Here is a 22,998-nt window from a genome sequence, read left to right on the forward strand (position 1 = left end):
AAGTAAAAAAATATGCATTCGGACCATAAGACGCACCCTGATTTTCCCCCCACTTTTGGGGGAAAAAAAGTGCGTCTTATGGTCCGAAAAATACGGTACATTATTATAGGTATACCATGGGTAGGTATTTGAAAATGTAAAGTCATTCAAATTTCGTTAGAATTTTGACAACATTTAATGAGTTGGGAATCTTGGCTTTGAATAATAATAAGGTCTGATCACTGTAGCTGTGTGCGTAATTGTTTCTTCAGTGGAAACTTTCCATGCAAGTAATCTATGAGATCATTCCTGAAGTGACTTCAAGTTTCATTACAGTGTAAAGGTATTAGCAGGAAAAGGTTATTCCGCTCAAAAATGTTGCAGTGTGACATGGTCATGGGTAAAGATAGTATAAAAGTAAAGGATATCCAATGCCATTAAGTTTAAAGATTTTTTCTGTGCTGTGTGCCAGAAAAAGAAGCAAACAATGCATGAACTTTGAACAAACTGAACTTGCTGTCTTATTACAAGTGACTAATTAAAGAGAATGCTTTAAGATCCTTGGCATTAAATGCTGTTGGCAGAAAATTATATGTTAATTCTGACTCCTTGCAGGTGCCTTTATTGTTTCGTGGCTTGTTTTTGCTCACACATTTTTGTTTGTGGAACATATAGCTTGAAAGACCTCTGCTAGAGAGCTCCAGTGATTAATTTGTCATGTTTTTCAGCTTTCTGGGTGACAAAATAGGAATAAATCATCAGACAAACGTCTATGCCTTTTGTGGATTGTTTCTGTGCCTCGGTGTGTCAAATATACTTTATTGGTTTAATTCACTACTACTCACCCCATTTGAAACCACCAACTAGCCTTTATTGGAAACATCATATAATATATTGGTTGATCCATCAGTGAGAGAAACTTGTGTGTGGGTGTTTTGATGTACTGCTTGAACAATCTGTGTGTTACAAGCACCAGAAGAAATAGTTATAGCACCCTAAGCACTTCAAATGTATTGACTTTTATTGAGGGATATACATAGGAGTTATCACTGCTTGCCAGGTATTAAAAGTGCGATAAAAGTGCTTTCTTTATTGCCCATTAATTCACTGACCCAACTCAAACATGTACATATCACTCACCTGAAACTTCCAATGTACATGCTTGCTGAAGTTCAGTTATAAGCAATAAAAGAAGGATCAAAAGCAGCAAAATAGTAAAAGCTTACTTTATTCAGCCTCCCTCTTGTAGTGTAAAACTATGTACATACCAGATAAAAGGTTGCGCTCATCTTGGGCGTGTATAGTAATTCATGTTGTTCACCAATCTGCTAAAGTGGATTGATAAACGACCAAATTTCTCTCCTTTAAATAGAATGGGGGGGCATACACATTAGCTGTCCAATTCCCTATATAGGAAGGTTTAAGCCTAATAAAGGATCTGGTTACAATAGTAGGATGTTTTTTTCCCCTACTCAAAAAAAGATTTTGGACTATAAAAACATACAAGTGGTTTAATGCATTTGTAAGCTTCTCCTATTTAAGTTTATGAAAGCGCCATGCACACATGCAAGTGTCCAAAAACTGCACATCAATGCTGCTGCCAGTCAAATAAAAGAAAGTAAATGCCAAATTAAAGATAGTAAATGTACCTATTCAAGCCATCGCTAACCGTTGTTTGCAAGTAGTTTGAATGGTAAAATGGATTTAAAAATGCTTGCAGAAACCGCTAGTCTGAACATAGCCCAAGGTGCTCTCTCAGCCTATTTAGAATGAATACATGAAAACACAGGTGAGCCAAATTTTTATCCTAAAAGCTACACATGCTGATGCCTAAATTTAATGCAACGTCCAGTTCAACACCAAGTTCCTAATTGTAAATCCAATGCAGAGTAAAATTTATAATCATGTAAAAGTGTATTCAAGCATTTTAAACCTTGCAAGCAGATATAGGAGCAGAGCTACTTTTATTCTTTCTTCTGCAATATCTGTATAGACAGGAAAAAGCATGCATGTCTTTAAAAATGTATTCACTGTGGAAATAAAATAATTCCCTGTGGGTGTATCAGAAGGCCACCATCTTGCAGAAACAACCTTTAATAACCTTCCTCTGAGCATTGTGCATTAATTTTTTGTACTTGGAAAAACAGGTATAAGATGACCTCATGTATGGATGTGAAAGCAGCTATTCTCCCAAACCAGATTTCAGTTTTTGGTATTTACTGTGCATTGCCCTATATAAACAGTACAACCTAGGTGTGTAACATTAATTCCTAAAGTCATTTTAAAGTGGCCTATAACACTTTAACTCCTTTTTAAACGTTAGTGCTTTAGCTATAGAATTCTGCTTTATTTAAGGCAGGAACTAGCTATTAACTTGGCTGATGGTAAATGTGAAATAAGCCACTGGAGAAATTCAGTGGTCTTGTAAAACTTTCAGGAAACGTTAAGCCACAAATCCTTCTTATTTAGCAGGCAATCAGCCAAAACATGACCCTATGTATTTTTTTTCTTTAGGTCAGAGCTTTTGTCCAGAAACTGTATGATATTGTTTTTTTTAGCTTTATGAGCAAGTTAAAACATTTACAAATATTTATTATCAAAATAAATATTACATTTAAACATGTAAATGACTAGACAAAAATGTTGGTTAGAAATTAATTTAAATATGCAATTTAGAAGTGAGTGAACTCCAGGCAGATCTTATATAATGCTTAAAACCACTAAATATATATTTGAATGCAATTAGTGTAAGCACTTGAATTTCACTTGGCATCAGTCTCTCTGCAGTAGCAGTCGGGGACAATTGGGTGATAGGAGATGTGAGCAGTGGAATAAAATGTTATCCTGAAGGCCGGCAAAGGATATGTGATGGCACTATAAGGCTGGTTTTGCACCTTTGTGTTTTTTTTATGCATTGGTGCACTCCATTGACCTTCTTACTGGCAACCGAATGCACCTTGCCAATGAAAGTGTGTTACAGCATATGTCAGTGTGCTACTGTGCACTGTGCTGCATTATAAGCAATAGTACATTCACAGGTTTGGTGTGTTAGCCCATTCAAATAGAATGCTTTAATGCAATGCATAGTAAAGCACATAAGAGGAGAGGAGAATGTAAATAATACCTGCCTACTACTGGGTTTTGGGTAACAGCATAGGCCCACTATGACGTAAGCGATTCCCTGTGCACACATTAGGACCCCTGTCCTGTCGATTATGCCCGCAGAGTAGCGGTCCGATAATTCCAAGCCGGTTGATCAACTCTAATGGAATATAAAAAAGGTTTTTTGTACGCGTATATTTTATACTGTCGTCAACAGTGCTGATGGGCCACATATTATTGATTTCATGACAGAGGCTGTGAGACAGTGGAAATCTGAACACCGGCTGCAATTGGCTCCCGGGACAGATTTTGGACATGCCTGCTTTAAAGTAAAGATAACCGTGACGTTGATCCAGGGAACATCTGATTGCCTCATGGAATCGGGAAGGTTTTTCCCCCCCCCCCTTGTTGAAGCAAATTGTACCAGGGTTTTTTTGCCTTCCTTTGGACCAACTATGTTCGTAGGATTTTATATCTGGGATATGTTTATTTCCCTAGTGGTTGAACTTGATGGACTTATGTCTTTTTTTTAACCTGACCTACTATGTAACTCTGTACTAACAGTGCATTGATGTGTTCTTATTTTGCACAGCACATTGTTGTAAACTGAGCAAAGTTTTTTTGTGTGCTCTTGCTTTGACTATGTTGCTGAACTGTAGCAAAACACAGCCCAGTGCTCCTAGTGTGATGGGGTAAGTGGTGTCATGGCAGTTCTGCATCACAGGGCTGTGGATGGACAGCAATTCATATCCTTTGACATGTAAACAGCTGTCTTTTATTTTTTTATAATGTTTCTGTATGGATTTTGCCTTTGATATGATAATGTAAGTAAGTAGAAAACTGTAATAACTTTAGTTAGTTGTATATTGAAAGTGTAAAAAAAAGAAAAGTTTTATATTTTTTATGGCAGCTTAATCTCTTCCGCAGTTTGTAAGTTCTCCAGGGGGAAAAAAAGGAGATATAGATTTTTACTTCTTTAAGTTAGTTCAATTTATTTTGGCAGTTTTCCTACAGGAATAGATAGTAATTCTTCAAATAAAACTTCACTTTTTGCCAAGCTAAACAAGTTTTAAATTTGATGTACTGGAATGAATTTTTTTTCTTGTCAACCAGAATAGTACTTTTTCTGGGGATTCTATCCAACCATCTCTTATTGTCCTAAGGATATTTTGTAGTCAGATTTGCAGTGTTGACAGATGGGGAGAGAAGTTTCTTTTGAGAAATTTTTTTACATTGAAATATAGCAGACATAAACACCAGCAGCCATATGTGAATATGATAAAGTACATACATATTTGTCCTCCGTGTGTTTACCTGCCAAGCAATTATACATGACGTCTCACAGGTAGGTCTGATTGTATTGTGGAGGTGGAAGCACAATATTTAGTGCAGAAGGTTCTGATGCTGTTGAGACATGGGACCATGTAGCAGGTATGATCTGATCATTGGAGGTTTTTTATAATTAAATTAAAGCTCTTTCCATAAACATGCATGCTTATTTCCTGAGATTGTGTGCTTGTCATATGAGCAAAGAGCAGAAATGCGTACCTGTATCCAATTTATCTCAAGAGGTGAAAAAATGAATAAATTGATTTTTTATCATCCAGTGAGAGTTGGCCAGACAACAAAAGTGCTGATAGTCTCATGTTTCTTAGTATGACCCTAACTTTCCAAATCAAATCAAAATAACTTAAAGCAAACCTGTGTAATGGTATGCATGTCACAACAGTACAAAATCCTATTTCCCTCACTCCCTCCACTGCCATCAGGAGTGAAGAATATATTTGGCATGTCTGGGTATGGTAATTTGCCAACCATTGTTAAATTTGACGCGCATGGAGATTCCGATGTCTGGTGTAAGCTCAACTAGAGTGACTTGAAGTTTACACCAGGACCAGGGAAGGTAACTATGTGCACCTAAGGATGGGAACTTTTAAACAAATCTAATGCTTTGCCCTGCACAGGTAAAGCAGAGGATTGACTTATGTCTGTGAGGACCTTGTCATGTAGCCTTGGGGATTTGCCAAAACCATCAGCTGCATTTCCATTTTGGGCACAGAGCTGCCTTCTAGTAAAATCAAGTATTTTGATGCAGTTTTGCAATATCATTGTGGTTTTGTACCACTATAAGTCAGTATAAAGGAGACTCATTACCAAAAAAAGGATTTAAATATTTTCTGGACATCCCTCAACGTAACAATGAACAGAGAATCTATCTTTATTCAGGAAACAAAGAAATTAAATTATTAGTTTATGTTCATAAAACAAATATATTCATGAATCATATATTTAACAAAAATGAACATTTCCAGTTGGACCACATAACAAAACTTCATACTAGGAACAGCAAGGACTAAAAATAACAATGGCTGGCAGGTCTGATACTCGCTGATCGCCTGCACTGTAGGGAGGCTTATCATCTTTCAGATTCCTCATGAATAATTAATACCTTCATCCAAAGCATCCTTCCTATGCATTCCTGTGGGCACAGTGCTTTGTTTTGACAACAGCCTTCTACTCTTGTATATGCAGCCTCATCGTTAAAATGATAGCTCACCCTTGCTGCAGTAGAAAAATGACACTAAGCTGCAGAAAATGTGACAGCAGCCTGCAAAACCTACTTTTTTCCCCAATGTTGCTATGAGTTGCATTTGGTTATATGAATTAGAAAGAATTACTACACAAACCTGTCATCATTATGCCGTATAGGCAAGATGAAATGAGGCTCTGCCATCTGTTTTTTTTTCCCCTTAGTAATTACATATGACATAAATGATATTCTTTATCTATATATCATCTTTCCGTTCACTTTTATACCTCTCATTAGAAGAAAGCACTATGGGAAGGCAAAGTGACTGTTGTCATGTATTGCCATCCAAGTCACCAGAATATACGATAGTTGTCTTCTAACACAGACATTGGGCATTTTCGAAATAATGATGGTGAACTGTGCCTTCCAGCTTTGGTCCAGTGTTCAATTGATTAATCATGGATGTAAGTTTATGTTCAATATTTATTTATGGTAGAATTCAGGTGAAATAAAGTTGAACAGATATTTAAATTGATTTCCTGCTCTTCAACGATTCCATCTCCAAAAACTGATAAACCATCACAGCTAAACTATATACAAAGGTAGTTTTACTCGGATGTATTTATTAGTAAATTAAAATTCTGATTTCAAAACCTAACTCTTTTTTTATCATCTATTTACTATATATAGGATGTAAACCAAGTGGCCTATATTTCCAAGACTGCAGGTTTCAAAAGGATGACCTACTGGTCTTTTTAGGGACATTTTGTTGAGTTATGGGCAGTATGGGGATACCATGATATCTGTGCACAAGTGATATTCTTTAATTACATTAAACGGTTTTTATCTGGAAGTGGACAGCATTGTAGTTGGCATTAATGCCTTGCAAGGTCTCAGTTGCACACATGCCAGAATCTGTATTTGTATGTTGGCATGAAAATAAACTGACCCTAAAGGATATATGTTAACACTAAACTCTGCAGCATGGGCACTTAACATCTAACCTAATCCTTTCATCAAGATCTTACCAAGTATTCTCCTAAATACTCAGCTCCCCCTAACCCCTAAACACTTAGCCTTACAATAAGCTTTAATGACAATTAACACTTTTTCTACATGACCCACATGTCTTACATAGAACAGGACAACGAGCATTAAAGTCCCATACAAACACTGACACCAACACAAGATTTCTATAATAAAATAATCAAAGTATCCGGAAAATCAGTATTTCTTTTACAGCAACATTGCTTAGATCCTAATTATGGAAATATACATGTAAATGCTTTATCTTTTAGACTGGTTTATTGGCGGCAATGAAACTGCACCATTTGGCACTGAAGGGTCTCCTTTCATTTTACATATAGGGTTGAGTTATAAGGTGTGTTTGTCTGTTTGTGCTGGACATAATTCATCAGTACAACACCCTATACTGTTTATATACAAAGTGCTGGATGGCAGAGCAAAGTGAGCTAAGCAGCACCTTTTCATTCTTTTTGTGATAATCCTGGAGGCCAAGACTGCTGGCAGGATCACCAGGTAATTCTTGCCTTCTGGATCAGAATAATAATTAGGAGCATCCAAACAAATGTAATAAAATTGGTCATTTAAAAAGCAAAAGCAAAAGCAAAAAAAAAAAATGATGAACTCCATCCCATTTTACCAAATTCTTCCCCTTATATCCATCTCACACTAATATGGGTAAGTATGGGTAGTATGAATAATTGCAGAATGTGATTAAGGGGCACTTGTATCCATGTTGGAATTAAGTATAGAAGAAGTATTAATATAAACTTTCAAATTTAACTGCAGTGTACTTTAAGAGTTAGCATTAATTGGTATATATTTGGTTGGGTTTCAAATGTTTTATCTTAGCCTTGTTTTCATGCATTTTTTTTTTTGCTTGTAAGTAAAGCATTTTTATTCTTGGTGGATAAGGAGACTTCTGGACATTCCAGTTGTCCATGTGTTTATTATGTTTTTGGTTACCAGTCTCCTTCTAAAGCCCGGCAAAGCGGTGGAGTCCATTAGCCCTGTCCTTTGTATACCCACCAAAAGTATATAAAATCCACAGCACATGGAAGTGCACTGAGCTAAGAGAGTTTAAAGAGTAAATATAGTGATCTAGAGAGGTGCTTGAAAAAGCTGTCTGATTTATTATGCTTTAAAAGTCAACTCAAGCTATTAAAATAAAAAGTTTTCCTTGTGTCCTCATATTGTCCATGTGAACCTACTATAACTGAAGTTGTCTTTTTAATGATGTAATTGTAATATTTCCTAAAAATATTAGGCATGATTAGAATTGCTGAACTTTATATATGGTATATATACATCTATAGTACAATCATACAATGTTAAAATATATGTATCGTGTATCACTGTCATTAGGGGCATCTCCTAAAAATGACCATGCATGCATACAAGAATGTGCTTGGTTATTTGTTTGCCACATGCAGGGCAACAGCAGGAAGAATCTACTGAAGCATGTACGCTTAGCAATTGTGCTTATTTTTACTTTTCCAGTTCATTTCAGTTTTCCTACAGTGCTATTACCTTTCAACAATTTAGTTTTATATCAAAGCACAATTCACTTGTCAAATATGCGCTGAATAAAATACTGATCACTTCACCTTTTTTTTATGTTTTCCTTTGTGGGTGAATTAATTAACTCCCCTATGTTGCTATTATAGGAGGTCTAGCTAGAAACTAGGGGTAACACACAAAATACTTTCCTTGGAATTCATCCTAGATTCAAAATTAAATTAGTCAATACTCCCACTGTGAGCAAATGATTCCCTATATACTAAGTAAAAGCTCTCATGAGGGGTGGAAATTATGGTTGGCAGGTCTCTCAAACGCATAAAATAACCTGCTTTACCCCAGCAAACTAAAAGTTGTCAGATATGTTCACATCCACACACTTATTTCTGTGCATCAACACCCATGGCACAAAAAAATAAAACCGTTTTTGGTTTATTCCTAGCACTGCAGAGTGCATTTATTTGTTTACAAGGTGTATGTACACTGGAAAGCCATTGAGAATGGAACTGCACTGCAAATACATTGTATGAATACATCTTGAGTGGTTTGCCTATACTGCTTTAGCATTTTAATATAGCACATTTGACAGTAATTTCTTTATTTTTATTCATTTATTATATTATATATTCATTTATTGTGTAAATATTATAATCTTTAATAAAAATAATAAATATCATGTATTATATTTTTAATACAATCTAGCCAAGCCCAGGAAGGTGGCTGCTCACACTGTGCTGTGCCCGCTTATTTTCGCCCACTTACAGGGACATTTCCTGGAGGATTGACCTAATTGGCTAACTGACCTAGCTGCATGTTTTGGGAGGGTGGGAGAAACCAGAGTGCCCGGTGGAAACTTACATGAAAATAGGGAGAACATACAAACTCTGTGCTGAAAGTGTCCTGGCCAGGAACCTTGGACCCCAGCACAGCAAAGTGCTAGCCATTTAATCTACAATGTCAACCCTGAATTTGCAAGTTTTTGCACTTTTAAATCGATAATTTTATTGTGTAATACTGCAATGATTCTTTTTGTCATCTTCTGATTATCCTCATTCTGCTAATAGAGACACAATAAAGTGTATAGAAGTATTTTCATTAATTTATCATTCAACAGAAGAAGATTCAGTAGAGCTGTCCTGACTACATTGAAAAATCAGGAAACAAAAATGTATTTAAGCCAGCTTTATTTCTTCATGGTTGCCGGTTTTAATAACCTTTAAACTTAAATCAGTAGTTTGTAATGACTTTTTGGATGTTTCTGCACGGAATAAACTTCCCTCCCAGGAGCTGAGATAGTTTACATTGTCTCAGCGACTTACAGGTGCTTGAGAAACTGAATTGCTATGTCCCTCAGTGGGATTAATGAACAGAAAGGCTTCCTGTACAAGGGCACAAGGGATCTGTTGTCAGAGATACACAATAAACACCTTTTTTTTCTAGAAACCTCCTTGGTAATGGACTGTTATGCAGCCAGAGCGTCTTATCGTGGCACTATAATACATGGTATTGTAGGTTTAAAAGTATTACTATATAACAGATAAATGTTTATTACAAGCAAAGGTTGGGTAATTATTGTGTGGCCTAGACGCCCAGGGCTGTAATTGTAACATAAATGCTGGTGCATTTGTTTGCTGGATGAAGCCCATGTGGGCCTAACTATTCCCATTACTGATACACTTTGTGGGAGGTCATGTTAGACTACACACTTCATTAAAACACTCATTTGCTTTTTCTACTTGAGGCGGAACTAAACTAAAAACAAAAAAATTACACTTAACCTAAATCCCGCAGGTCTCTTGATACTGCTGGTCCTTCCGACGATCCATTGTCCTGGCATTCCTCTGCGATGGGATGTAGAGCGCCGGACAATGCCATCTTCAGTCTTCTCTTCCGGTCTTCTTTCTTCGACACCCGATCTCGCACTGGGAAGGTGCGAGATGGGGTGACGTAGGTGCTGTGAGATCGGCATCTCTTTCCCCTAGTAGGAAAAATGCCCCTTCTGCATATGCCAGAGATGAGGGCATGCACTAAGGGAGCAGCCAGAACCTTCCGAGATGCCTGACGTAGATATCCCAGGAGGCTCTGTGCTCCCAGTTAGGTCTTGAATAATGTGGCAAAAAAACAACAATATTTTTACTACTATATATGAGTTGTCTACCCTTCCATGTAAAGTAAAAATGTTGCGTTTAGGTATGCTTTAACTAAAAGATGCAATGATGTGTATGCAGTCCGATCTTGGTGACTAAAGCTAAAGTATTCATGAAAACTTGTGTTGTGATTCAATTATGTTAATCGGCACTACATGATGAGATGCGCTTTGGTAAAGCAGCTGTTTTAGTTTTTTAATTATTATTTTTTTAATCACTCAAGCCACATTTTATACTTGTATACCAATTATATACCAAAGTATCATACCAGACTACATCAAGCTTTCACCGTTTGATGCTAAGAAAATATATAATAATTTGAAAGCTTCTGAAATAAGTGTCCCATGGGGCTACAATTAATTTAACGTAGCAGGAGTTTTGTGTCCAGCATTGCTGTCTAAATAATACTGAAATACAATTGATTAATTGTAATTAAAATGCCTTGTATGGAAAGATGGAAGTGCCTGCAGGTCCTCATAAATAAGATCAGAATTGGATTAGTTAAAAGCAAATCACGGGAAGTAGAAAATGACCTGTAAATGTGTTCACAGTGAGGTTATTCAATCATTTGGAGAATGTGTGTTTTGAATCCAGGGTGTCTTGTAAGTGCTTTCATTCAAAATGTGTCTGCTTCAGTTAGCTGCTGATTAGCTGGAGAATGTGACACCATTAAAAAGATGTGTTGTTTTTCAAGGGATCTTGAATGAGGCTTTTTTTCAACAACTGCAAGCAGTACAGCAGGAGAAGGTCCCTTTGGTCTGATAAGAAGTTCTAGAATGGTCAAAAACATTTTCTACTTCAAAGTCCTGTTTATTTTAAGAGACTGTCTGGCCACCTCCTGTTCCCAGTGTAGGTCCTCTGTGTGTGTGATAGACTTCACATTTAAGTTGTGTGTGCATGAGTGGCTTTTCAGCACTGCTTCACAAGAACATTTTTTTTTCTTGTTAAACAGGAGGTTCTGAACAAATGGCAGATGCTGGGCACTGTGTGTGTACAGAAAACTCCCCAAACTAATAATTTGTACACATTTACTATTACTTTGTGTTCTGTGATTTACAAGATTAAACATATAGCTTTGCTATAGACTCAGTTTGCACCAGAATAAAAAATCTGACCAAACTAGACACCAATGTTCAGGTTTAGTAGCAAACTTCAAATCCCCTGGAAGTCATCATAAGGAGAAATTCTGGTTAATATTCTGGTCTCTGGTGTACAGCAGCCAAATACAACATAAAAAGGCACAGAAAGACCAACACACATGTTGGGAGAGGGAGTTTAATAACCACATAAATGGGCATTTTATATGTGGCTTAGGCAACCTCAGAGAAATGGAAGTCCAATTTGCAACTTTGTGGGTTCCCTTAAATTTTTTGTTTTAAAGTAGAATCAGGACTATTGGGGCACCTTTGAAAAGTATCTGAGACCAAAGAGGTGGCTCACAAGGTGGAAAAGGGAACAGATTTGCAGATAAGTTCAGGTATCTCCGTCTCTGGATCTACTTTAGCTTTCACTGAAGGTAATCCCTGGTTATGTAGTTTCACCAGAAGAGACAGGACATTAAAATACCTAAATAAGTTCCTAGTCCTTGACATTCTATTCTCCAATTTTGGGGTTTCAAATGTTTGAAATATACATCCTGTGATAATTTGGCAACTTTTATAATCTGATTGCAAGTCATTTGCCAAAGAATGACAATGTTTTTCACAAACCACTCTTTTTATAAAAATAGTTTAGATATCCATTTACTCTATAAAAATATCTGACATTTTTTCCTTGAATAGATGTCTTTCTTTTTTAGCTGTGCTCAGTATAACTTTGAGTTGCCTTTAGACAGAATATAATATAGCCATGCAGCAGTGCTTGGGGAACTTTTAAATATTTATTTGTGGAAATTGTGGCCTTGGGCTATTTTTAGGTAGAGCTCTGAGGAGCGTGCAACAGTCATTTTATTTATAGGAAGGAATATGCGTTGTAAATCTGAGGGAGCCTTTACAAAGCCTATAATTAAGGGAGAGACATTTTCTAAAACAACATTGTTCTCCTCAGACCTTTGTTCGGTCATGGCTGTGTGTCAGACATCAGTTATCAGTGTCTAGGCCAAGTGCATATTGTAAATCAAACAGTATATTATTAAGCAATTATGTGTATCCCTGAATAACATTACAGTATTCGTTAAAAAATAAAGAATACATAAAGTAAATGATTGTACAAGACCTCAGTTCAATGGGAAAATAATATCTGTCAAATAAAAATGTGCAGGGTAAAGAAAAGAATGTTTGTTTCAGGCCCTTCATTTGTAATGTAATCTTATACAGCTGTGAAGGAAATGGATAGCATGGCAATGGGTTGATCAGGGTTCCAGGCATATACACAAATGGTAAGTCACGCCATTGACGGGGATTGTAGGTGAAGAATGATCAGTTACTGACGTTGGTGGCACAGTTGGTCATCTCTGATGATGATTCTCTTTTTTTGTAGGCTGTCTGCTCCTTATGTTTACATGCACAGCTTTTTGATATGGGCATACATTATTTTGCCATACTTTTTCCAGCGCTATTAGATCTTCCAACTAACGTCCCTGTGTATGGGATACCTTTAAGGTTCATGTCCCCATATGTCAGCCTGCTAGTTTGTCACTTGCTTCAGCCCATCTGCTTTGACAGCTGTGTGCAGTAAATCAGTTTTTCTGCTATTTAATTTTCTGTTATAGCGTCAGAAAAGTGCATACTTACGGACGGCAATGGACAGATTTGGTACTGCCAATTAACAGTACAAATTGGCCCCAAGTGTGTTATCCGTCATACATCTCATTACAGCTTTATTGTCTCTGAATATGCATTGAATAGTGATGGTGCCGGCACTTCTGTATTCCTTAAAAATTAAAACAAAATTGTAATTCCCCTTTACAGGTATTGTGGATAGTTTGATTTATACATTTACTTTGATCTTTTATTTTTTGTTGTAGCTTAAATATGAAATATGGAACGATTATTATTTTCTGTTCCCATGTATTTCAATATTTACTGCTTACAAAATGGAATGTTCATGTGTTTATGTATAGGTTTTTTTTTACCTGGTAATCTTTCCAAAACCAAACTTGTTGTTCAAGAATCACTGTACTGTATCCATAGGGAAATGGTATTGCGGACTTAAGTCCATTACATAACATATTGGACCTGATTTATAAAAGCAGATTAAAGAGGATAGACAATCTTGGGAGAAGGCGATTTAACAAAACTGGATTGAATTTCTTAAAAATGATTTTCTATTTATTGGCAAATATGCTCAAACCTGGACCAAATCTATTCCAGGTTTGCTGAATCACCTATGATCTCTCATAATAATCTTTCTTCTTCAGGCTTGGCAAACTTTAATATATCAGACCCATGTAGATGGATAAAAAAAAACTTTGGTATTGGTGGGTTCTGTATTTTAACTTAAGTGAACCTTGAAGGATTTACTAGTAATATAAAGTCATATATATATATATATATATATATATATAGTAGGTATTTAGACATCATACATGTACAAAGCAGACTTATTACTAATTGTGAGAACAGGGCCTGGAGAAAGCCATAAATCTGCTTCTTTATTATAAGGAGTGACAACGGATTGGTTCACGGGGTGCAGCAACTGTTCTAGACCTATGTATTGTATATGTGGAAAGATGTAGCTAAGCTGTAGAGCTTTTCGCTGCTTCTGTTACTGGGAGCTGTTTGGCTTTGCTAGGATTACTGACAGTATAATCCTAATGATAATATTCCTCAGACAGGCTGGTGAGTAGAATCTGAGCAGTGGAGATTTAGGTGTAAAAAGACAGAAGATTTACATTGGGGGTCATTTATCAGTGCAGTTAAATCTGTAACACCATTCAAAAGTGTACACCTGCTTTAGAGGTTTTTACAGTTGCTAGTACTGGAATCATTTATAGGCATCTTATTATTGATTAATTCCAATTTAACTAATTAGTAAATCTGAATGAATTTTCCAAGCACTCATCTCTGTTAATCCTTCTTAATTTTATTCTCTAGTGACAGATTTGTGTGGTTTTAGAGTTACTTTCAAAAAATTCAGTTTGGCATGCTGCATTAGAGCTTCCTGTGCAGAAGTTTGTGTAAGTTTTTTTTTTTTTTTTATAAAAATCCCCAGTTTGTAATAGGAACAAGGGAGCTGGTAGGCAAGCAGATATTTCAAATGTGAAAGATCCGCTTTAAACTAAATAAAAAAAAAAGTACATGCACAAGGCACAGCACTCCTAGTGGTAATCCATCCTCACTGCATGGGAATGAGTCACTAATTGTACCCACATTTACCAGGAAGACTCACCTACAGTGTATGTTAGGTGAATGTCACATTCTAGGCTTGATAACTATACCCTAGTTTTCTCCTTGAGTTTGACACCATAATCCACATCTACATTATTGTAACTTTGTGAAAATCTAGATTTCTTGTGTGATTTTGTGGTGTTAGTATTATATAATCTTATACAATCCCTTTTGTAAAAAATATATTTTTTTTGTATTAGGCTAATGATTATAATACATGAGGTAAAATAAAGAAACCTTACAGATAGTTATTTCTTCCACATGCCATGTTTTAAACATTGTATGTTGACCTTTGATCCTCTGGGCCCCAGGCTTGTAATAATGTCCCCTCCCATGAAATACTTCTGTCCATTCCCCATAGTCCTTATGTTGCACAATTTTATCATGCTGTACTGCATTTCTGCATTATATTACCTAAAGCAGCGACTAATCTGCAAAATATATTATCATTATTATGTAATTGCAGTATTCAATGTTTGAGGACATTTGTTGTGTGTTAGTAGTGTATTCAACTTATTGTATTAATATTGTATTGCCTTTTTAACATCTACCTACTAGATCTAATAAAACAAAATGTGTTTTATTTTGTCTGATCATATTATGGCCATTAATAATTTATTTAGGAGTGTACATTGTTCAGTAATATGCATTACGTAGTACTACCAATAGCAGTTGGATTCAGACCTTTGCTTACTGAAGTCTGATCAATATAAGATCTTTTCTTTGTTACCTCAAATGACCCATTAACGACAGTTTGACAGTTAATCCTTATGGTTTGTTGTTGTTGGAATGTGAATTATCTATGGTAATAGTTAATAGCAACTTTTTTTCCAGTATTACATTAGAATATATACAATATATTACATTACAACATTACGCACATTCCAAGCTAAATAGAAATTTTAGGGAGTAAAATAAGCCTACCATGTTAGACCTTACAATAAGTTCAGCATAAGGGATCTGTTGTCTTTTCCCGGTTCATATGCAACTCTTAAGTGGCTGGAGCTTATGTGATTTTAAAGCCTATGTGTGTGGCCTAGAGTCACATTGTTTAAGCCTTTCATTGCTACATCTGTTTTGCCAACCAGATGCAAGTTTTCTGTTAAACTTGATAGTAGACGGTGCCATAATTGCTGTGTGATGTAACCATGGAGTCTTACAGGCCCTTTATTTGTCCTTGTAGCCATTGTCACGTGAGAGAAAATAAGAAATCTGATGTGTGTGTACCCAAAACCAATATGATAATATGAAAATAATATGATAATTAACATACAGCGATACAGTCACCTTGTCTATTCTGGGTAAAATGACTGTCTCCTCAAAATGTTCTACCCTGGCATACTCATACTCAACTTACCTGTGTTTCCTTGTTACTGCTTTTCCTTTAGCAGCCAAGACAACTCAGATGCCAAGGCCAGCAGTCATTATTAATATTACTATTATTATTAATAAACAGGATTTATATAGAGCCAACATATGACGCAGCTCTGTACATTAAATAGGGGTTACAAATGACAGACAGATACAGATGGTGACACATGCGTAGGAGAGGACCCTGTCCCGAGGAGCTTTCAATCTAAAAGGTGGGGGAAATAACACACAATAGGAGCAATGTCGACCCCTCAGTCAAGTGACAGTGCTTGGGCGGAGCAGGTCACAAACTTTTCTATAATTAGAAGTGTGAGTATTTAATGTTGGTTGTGGCAGAACCAGTGGGGAGGCCTAATAAACCATCCTTTGGTCAGGAGATATGGGTGCAGGTTTTGCAGAGACACTTACTCTTTGCCCTGAATGAGGAAAGTGTAAGCATGTAGCAGGTTATACCACTGGTTTTTAAAGCACTCCTTACATGTAGCAACCATCTCAAGGACTGGAGAGCCTCATAACCACTTTATATTTTCTTTTTTGCAGTCAGGGCAGCCAAGCCCAGCAAGTTCTACGTCAAGCTCAAGTTCCAGTTTGGCACCACCACATAACCATAGACAAGGTATACAAGGTAAACAAATAACAGACACCAGTTTTTATGATTTGTGCATCTTTTGCAGTGTTTGATAAGAGATTTGGAATGGATGAGGATCATTTCACACAGTTTAGGTTTTTAGTGACACATTTACCAAAAAAAAAAAAACATTGCCTGCGTGAAGAATATTCCAAGGTATATGTGTTTTATGGTATATGTGGAATATGTGTTTTCAATGGCAATGATTGATTCTTCACCTTAGAATGTCCGTTTCACTGCATTATAAATGGACATCTTGTTTAATAACTTACACTGGTCAAAAGAACATTTTTTTAAAATTTTCTTACACTATTTGTCTACATTACTGCCAAGAAATAGCCCTGTTTGTGCTGACAAAAAACTTAAATGTAATGCCTAAATGTTGACATATTCAATCCCCGTATCATTAGACCCATAGGAAACAATTGTACAATATTGCTCTGGTAAATTAGTGTTATACAGGTGCAAGAGCTTTACCAGTTAAATGTTTTGTGGGTGCAATAATGTTTTTTCACTTTTTAGCGGCAGTTTTTATTTGTTTTCGGTACTGGAATACAAGTGATGAGCTCAGATATATTATTATTTTGTTTGTTTTTATATAGCTCCAACATATTACACAGAGCTGTACAAAGTCCATAGTTATATCACTAACTGTCCCTTAAAGGGGCTTACAATCTAATGTTCCTTCCATAGCCATATGTCGTCATTAGTCTAAGGCAGAGGTGGGAAATCTTGTTGGCTCGGGCCACAATGAGTTTTAAAATTTTTTTAGCCAGTGGACAATTTTGTACCAATATTTGATAGGCCAGATTAAAAAGCCCAAGGGGCTTTATATGGGCCGCGGGCCGTAGTTCTCCATGCCTGGTCTAATTTTCAGGGGACGTCATCAAGTGCATGTTTTTGTAATGTGTGGGGAAACTGGAGTGCCTCATATATCTGTTTGTGCAGTTACTATATGAAGTTGTATTGTTTGACTACATCAAGCATTGAAGAATACAGTTTTACCTTTAAGTATCCATCATTCACCCTTTCTCAGTCCGCAGAATCCTATTTACTTTTAATCCAAAATCTTATACATGTGGGGCTTATATCTATGATTTTATAAGAAAAAGATGAGAAACTGTAATGGCAAATCTCATCTCAAATATTTAGAATCGATTTTCCTGGACTCAGATTGCAAATTGAAAGCTAAAATCTTATTTGTTGCTGCAGACAGCAGTCATATTTTTCTTTCTGTGTTTAAATTTTTAAAGCCGCGTTCTTCAGATTTTGGGCTATAGCTCCTCACTTGTTGGAACATTAATGCAGACTAAAGGGCGGAGGGAATGATATGGCCGCATTATAGAACTTGCATTAAGATTTGAGAAGAGTGCTTGCTTGACCAGAATTTGACCTTGAACTCAAAGAAGCATGGCAAAATCTAAATAGATCAAAACAGGCAAACAAAAGGTGGCCCTTTTTTTGTAGAAACATCTACAATCAAATTGATTTGTTATCTTGGTTTTTTTTAAGCTCCCCATTCAACTAACATTAACACTTTTGCCGTAGGTAACAGGAGGCTCTGTATTGTATTTCCTTTGGTTTAAAAAACATTTTTTAGCTTTTTTTTATGGGCATTTTGGTAAAGTTTAAATTAAAGTTTGGGATGCACCAAAGTATTAGCTTTATTTATTTTTTCAAATACCACCCCTTGATTTAGGGGTGGTGTTTGAATAAATGATAAATTTAAAAAGAAAACCTCACTTTTGTTAAAATTATTATTAGAATGAAAAAAAAATACTACACAAGCCAAGTTTGTATTATATTATTACATATTATTTTTTTAATTTTAACAAATTAAAATCAGCTTACTATTTTTTTTTTTTTTTTTTTTTTGCAGACACTGTAGTTTTTTAAAAAACTACAAAAATGTAATGCATTATGTCTTCTATCACTATTATACAAAATATCAGCAGAAATGTAAATTCCTTGGTTCACTGATTTCAACAGAAGTCCAAGCATAAAAAACATGGCATAAAGGGCCTAATTTATTAAAGCTCTCCAAGGATCGGGAAGATACACCTTCATCAGTGAACCTGGGTGATCCAGCTCCCAAAACATTTGCTAGCAAATACCAAACGACTTTGAAAAATACAATTCCAGGTTTGCTGGTTCACCCAGCATCCCTAATGATAGTGTATCATCTCAAGCCTTTGAGAGCTGCAATAAGAATTTCGGTTTTCGTAAGACATGAGAGTTCACTGCTTACCTAAAGGGATGCAGAATCTGCATCTTCCTGTATTAGATCACCAAAAGTGCAGCAGGGGGTTATGACCTAGAAGAAGGCAGTCAGAAATCCATATATTCGAAGGATATATGTTGTGGGACTCAAAGCTTTTTAGACAAATGTGCATTGCAGTCTATAAGAACTTGATTCCTATTAAGCATAGCTTTATCTACCATAACTCAGGTAGAATCTGAAAGGAAGCTAAAGGCAGACAACAACAAGGTGCAGGGATTGGATGGGGAGGCTATGGGACTGGAATGAACACGTGTGAGGGTTTCTAGCAAGAAGAAGACCGGGACAGAAAGCAGGCAAACAAACTGTTGTAGGCAAGAATATAAAAGCAGCAGTATCCTAGACAAGTGTAGCAAAGCAGAGAGGAAAGCTGGGAAACAACATGAAAAAGAACAAACTGATAAAAGGCAAAATACAAGACTAGGTTGGATGATCATCATTGGGCAACCCATAGCAGGTTAGATACCAAGAGAACTCCAAGACATGTTTATATAATATGTGATTTTATGGTTGAGAAAAATTCCTTCCTAAATAATAATATGCCTAGATTTCTTTACATATTGTACAGGTTCCCTAAGGTCTATAATGAAAGATTTAAATTCTGATGAGAATGATGAAGAATCTGATGATCCAGAGGACAATGACTCGGAAAGTGAGAGGACTATCCATATTCATGGAGGAAGTCGTGCTCGCAGGTACATCAGGAATCCAATTTACTTCATCCCTTTTGTATCTTAGCTTATGGCTTTTTCATTTGAGAAAAATAAACAATTCTTTTTTTCTTGTCTCCTAAGTATGCTGACATAATCCTAATACCTATTTACTTACTAATGATGATCATAATCCAAAAAATACCTTATGTTCAGGTTGAGGTGGGATTTAGTAGGAAACCTCTAATGTTGTAAATCCCTCTACTCTCAATTCTACTGAAAAAAAAAATGTGACAGTAACCTTGGGGATTAACTATATGTAGAAAATAATCTTTTTATAACAGACCTTGAATGAACTTTAGCAGCAACTGTTAGCAAGTTACAACAAAGGAAAGTAATTATTTAAATTTACTTGAGCCATTTATATTTTCATTTTTAATTTATATTAGAGTTTTAGTTTTGCAATTAATTTGGCATTTTTAACCACATGTTCTTTCTAAGGAAAAAAAATCTATGAAACTAAATCTTTAAAGCTTACTTATTAACATAAATTCTTATTACAGATAAAGCAAATTAAGAGATCACTGTTTTGCAAAAAAAAAATGCATTCTGATAACTCTGTGATTTACACATAAAATAATGTATATAAATTCCTCTTTTATTTAATTTGACTTCGTTTTTATGTCTCTTAGCAATTTTTCCAGCCCAAGCTGTAATTTATTTTCTGTCGCTTGTAAGCACCCAGTATTTCTCTCAGTATTCACTGTGATAGGATCACCTCTGTTAACACCGAATATTGTTTTACTGATTCTAACTTGTCTTAGAATATTGTTTTATGATTTCATGTATCTATTATTGATATAAACAAGTGATTAAATTGAGCAATTTATTAAACATTAAGAATAGTTTGTAAATATTAAAATAAAATGTGAAGCATTGTGCTTGTAATACATATAAGTATTACCATATTGGTAATAAAAATTAATTGACCAGTCATATAAATAACAAGACATGTACTATAGGCTCTATTTATAAAACAAGGAATCTGACATTCACACTTAGGAATCTTCCAGGTCCATGTGTTTCAATGGCAGTAATTATTCCCACCAGGGAATGTCTGAGGAAATTATTTCCTGGTTTACAAATAGAGGTCTATGTGTCCACAACTAAGTTAGTCATACTTAAAAAAAAAAAACTAGGATAATAGATTCTAAAGAAGCCCAAATAAGACAACTTACGTTGTAGGAAGCCTTTCCAACCACCTGGTGATTGGCTTTACGTATTTTTTTGCTGAAACAAGATTTGTGCAGAGGTTACTGGTTTTTGGACATAGTCTTGGCTGTGACTTTATTATACATGATAGAAGTAATTTATCCTAAAATGTCTTTCTGTACATACAGACATAAGTAACCTATATACATAAACATGAATATGGTCATAAGTCAGACTGACCATCTTGGTTTATTCCCAGACATCAATGTTCTAAGACATACCACATTTTATGTGTTTCCTGTAGAGGTGTCATTTTTTCCTCTTTCAAATATAACTGGAGCAGGGTTGTTTGTTTTATTGAAGCAAAAGGTTTAACTAGTCGGAAATCATCCAACCAGCACTTCTAAGTCTGTCATTTGTCTCCTTACTCCACAGAATTAGCCTAAGCGATGGAAGCCATAGTGAAAGCAGTTCGGTTTCATCACCTTTACGAAATGAACCTCCTACCTTATTAAAAACAAACAGTAATCAGGTAAGATTCGTCCGAGTAGCTTCAAACACATCGTTCTAATGCGTTATGGTCTTGTATTTTTCTGCACTATGTTAATGATACTGTAAACCATGTTTCCCATTACACAGGTTACCTTCTGAACTTTTTTTTAACCACACCACATCAAGGGCTTGCCTATGGCTGCAAATCAGTTAACATGGGAACAGAAGCACACAAGCCGCCTACACAACTCACATAATATGCAGTGACGATTTAGCCTCTCATATGGATATAATGCTGTCTGCATTTAAGCAGTGCTGCTATAGCAGCAGGATCACTGTTCATGTATATTTAACTGTGTTAATAGTCTTTCTTTACCAAGCAGCACGTTACCGATGTGTTTCCCTTAGCCGCCAGTCAGTATATTGGAGCACATTAGTATATCTGTGCCTGGGTTTTGTTAATCGTTGGTTTTCTCTTTATAGAAGGCTGCTATATTTCATGCTCCACTGGGTCTGTGCCTCTGTCCTGTGTGATAAAGCTAACCTTTTAAGTGAGAGTTCATGCTGTCTGAAGTACACTGGAGTAAACTACAATTACACTGTAGAGAAAACTTGACTTAGAAAACACTTAAAAATTTTCAGTAGTGGATAGAAGGTTTGAAAAGAAAATATAGCAATGTATGAATGCATGAGTTTCCACTCCACACTCGCCTCAGTGATTAAAAGCGGAACTTCTTAAAACATTTTTACTAGATTAAATGTGTAAAGATTAATACCTAACATTTATTGCTGTCTGTGTACCAATTCAGGAGTGTTTCCCTTACATCCTGTCCCCTTGATGGTGGTCAGAGAAAAAGAAGAGCAATCTCTCTAATGCTAGTTATACTTTATTAGTTGAATGCTTGATCCAGCAATTGATCAGAGAATATTGATTGTTTTATGACCTTGCACCACTCGGTATCAACAGATTTCAGCAGAAATCTATTAAATCAGTGATAGAAAGCTTTTTAGTGGTTATGTGCTCTCAATTGATACAAAAAAAATACCTATCCCAATCAGTTTTCTATTGATTTTTCTGTCTAAATCAGTCCTAGTGTTTAATAGATTTGTATTTATTTAATCTTTTTATCAAATTAAACATCCAATGTATTTAAAACATTGCATGGCATTTGTCTATCATAATAGACAGAAAAAAAAAACATTTGGCTACACCCACTGGCAAAAAATAGGTTCTGGTGTTATTGAGCACATGTATGCAGGTTTTGTCTAGTGTCCAGGTAAATTGCATTATGTACCATTCATGCAGGTTAAAGGTATATTGCAGTCTAAATCGAGCATGACTATTCATACCTGGGAGCAAACTATTTGCCCAGAGTTTTTTTTTCTCCGCCAGGTAAAGGTACAGTATTTTAAGTTCACTTTGCTGCAAAAATCTGCTTATTGCCCATAACTTAGTGTTCCAGAAACACCATTTCTTAAAGCATAAAATGCAGCTCAGTTGTTTCTTTTCCAAACCTTTGTGCTCCAAGTCAATGATACTAACATTGCACAAATCATGTTACTGGAGACTGCATTCCATCTAGAAGTTATTTAGGTAGGATGGAAAATTGGGTTGTATTTTCATATAGAAGTAACTTGAGTGGGTGTTCTGATTCTAACAGTTGCATGTTGCTTTCTGGAGTACCTATAAATGTGCAGATCCTCAAAATCTGTGGATGTGGATGTTTTGCTTTCAGGAAA

The 22,998-nt window shown here is 35.8% G+C and overlaps 1 protein-coding gene across 4 annotated transcripts in view; it reads left to right on the forward strand.

The window, feature by feature from the left end:
• The window catches only part of MLLT3 (MLLT3 super elongation complex subunit), a 133,178-nt gene that overhangs the window by 97,356 nt on the left and 12,824 nt on the right, over positions 1 to 22,998 (forward strand). For 3 of the 4 annotated variants that reach the window (XM_072404377.1, XM_072404374.1, XM_072404376.1), the window contains exons 7-9: positions 16,539 to 16,623; positions 19,452 to 19,599; positions 21,202 to 21,298. In XM_072404377.1, the coding sequence (XP_072260478.1) occupies positions 16,539 to 16,623; positions 19,452 to 19,599; positions 21,202 to 21,298 (330 nt within the window). The remainder of the gene's footprint in view (positions 1 to 16,538; positions 16,624 to 19,451; positions 19,600 to 21,201; positions 21,299 to 22,998) is intronic. The other variant, XM_072404375.1, reaches the window with a different exon arrangement.

The sequence above is a fragment of the Pyxicephalus adspersus genome, chromosome 3 (assembly GCF_032062135.1).
Source record: "Pyxicephalus adspersus chromosome 3, UCB_Pads_2.0, whole genome shotgun sequence".
NCBI classification, from domain to species: Eukaryota; Metazoa; Chordata; class Amphibia; order Anura; family Pyxicephalidae; genus Pyxicephalus; species Pyxicephalus adspersus.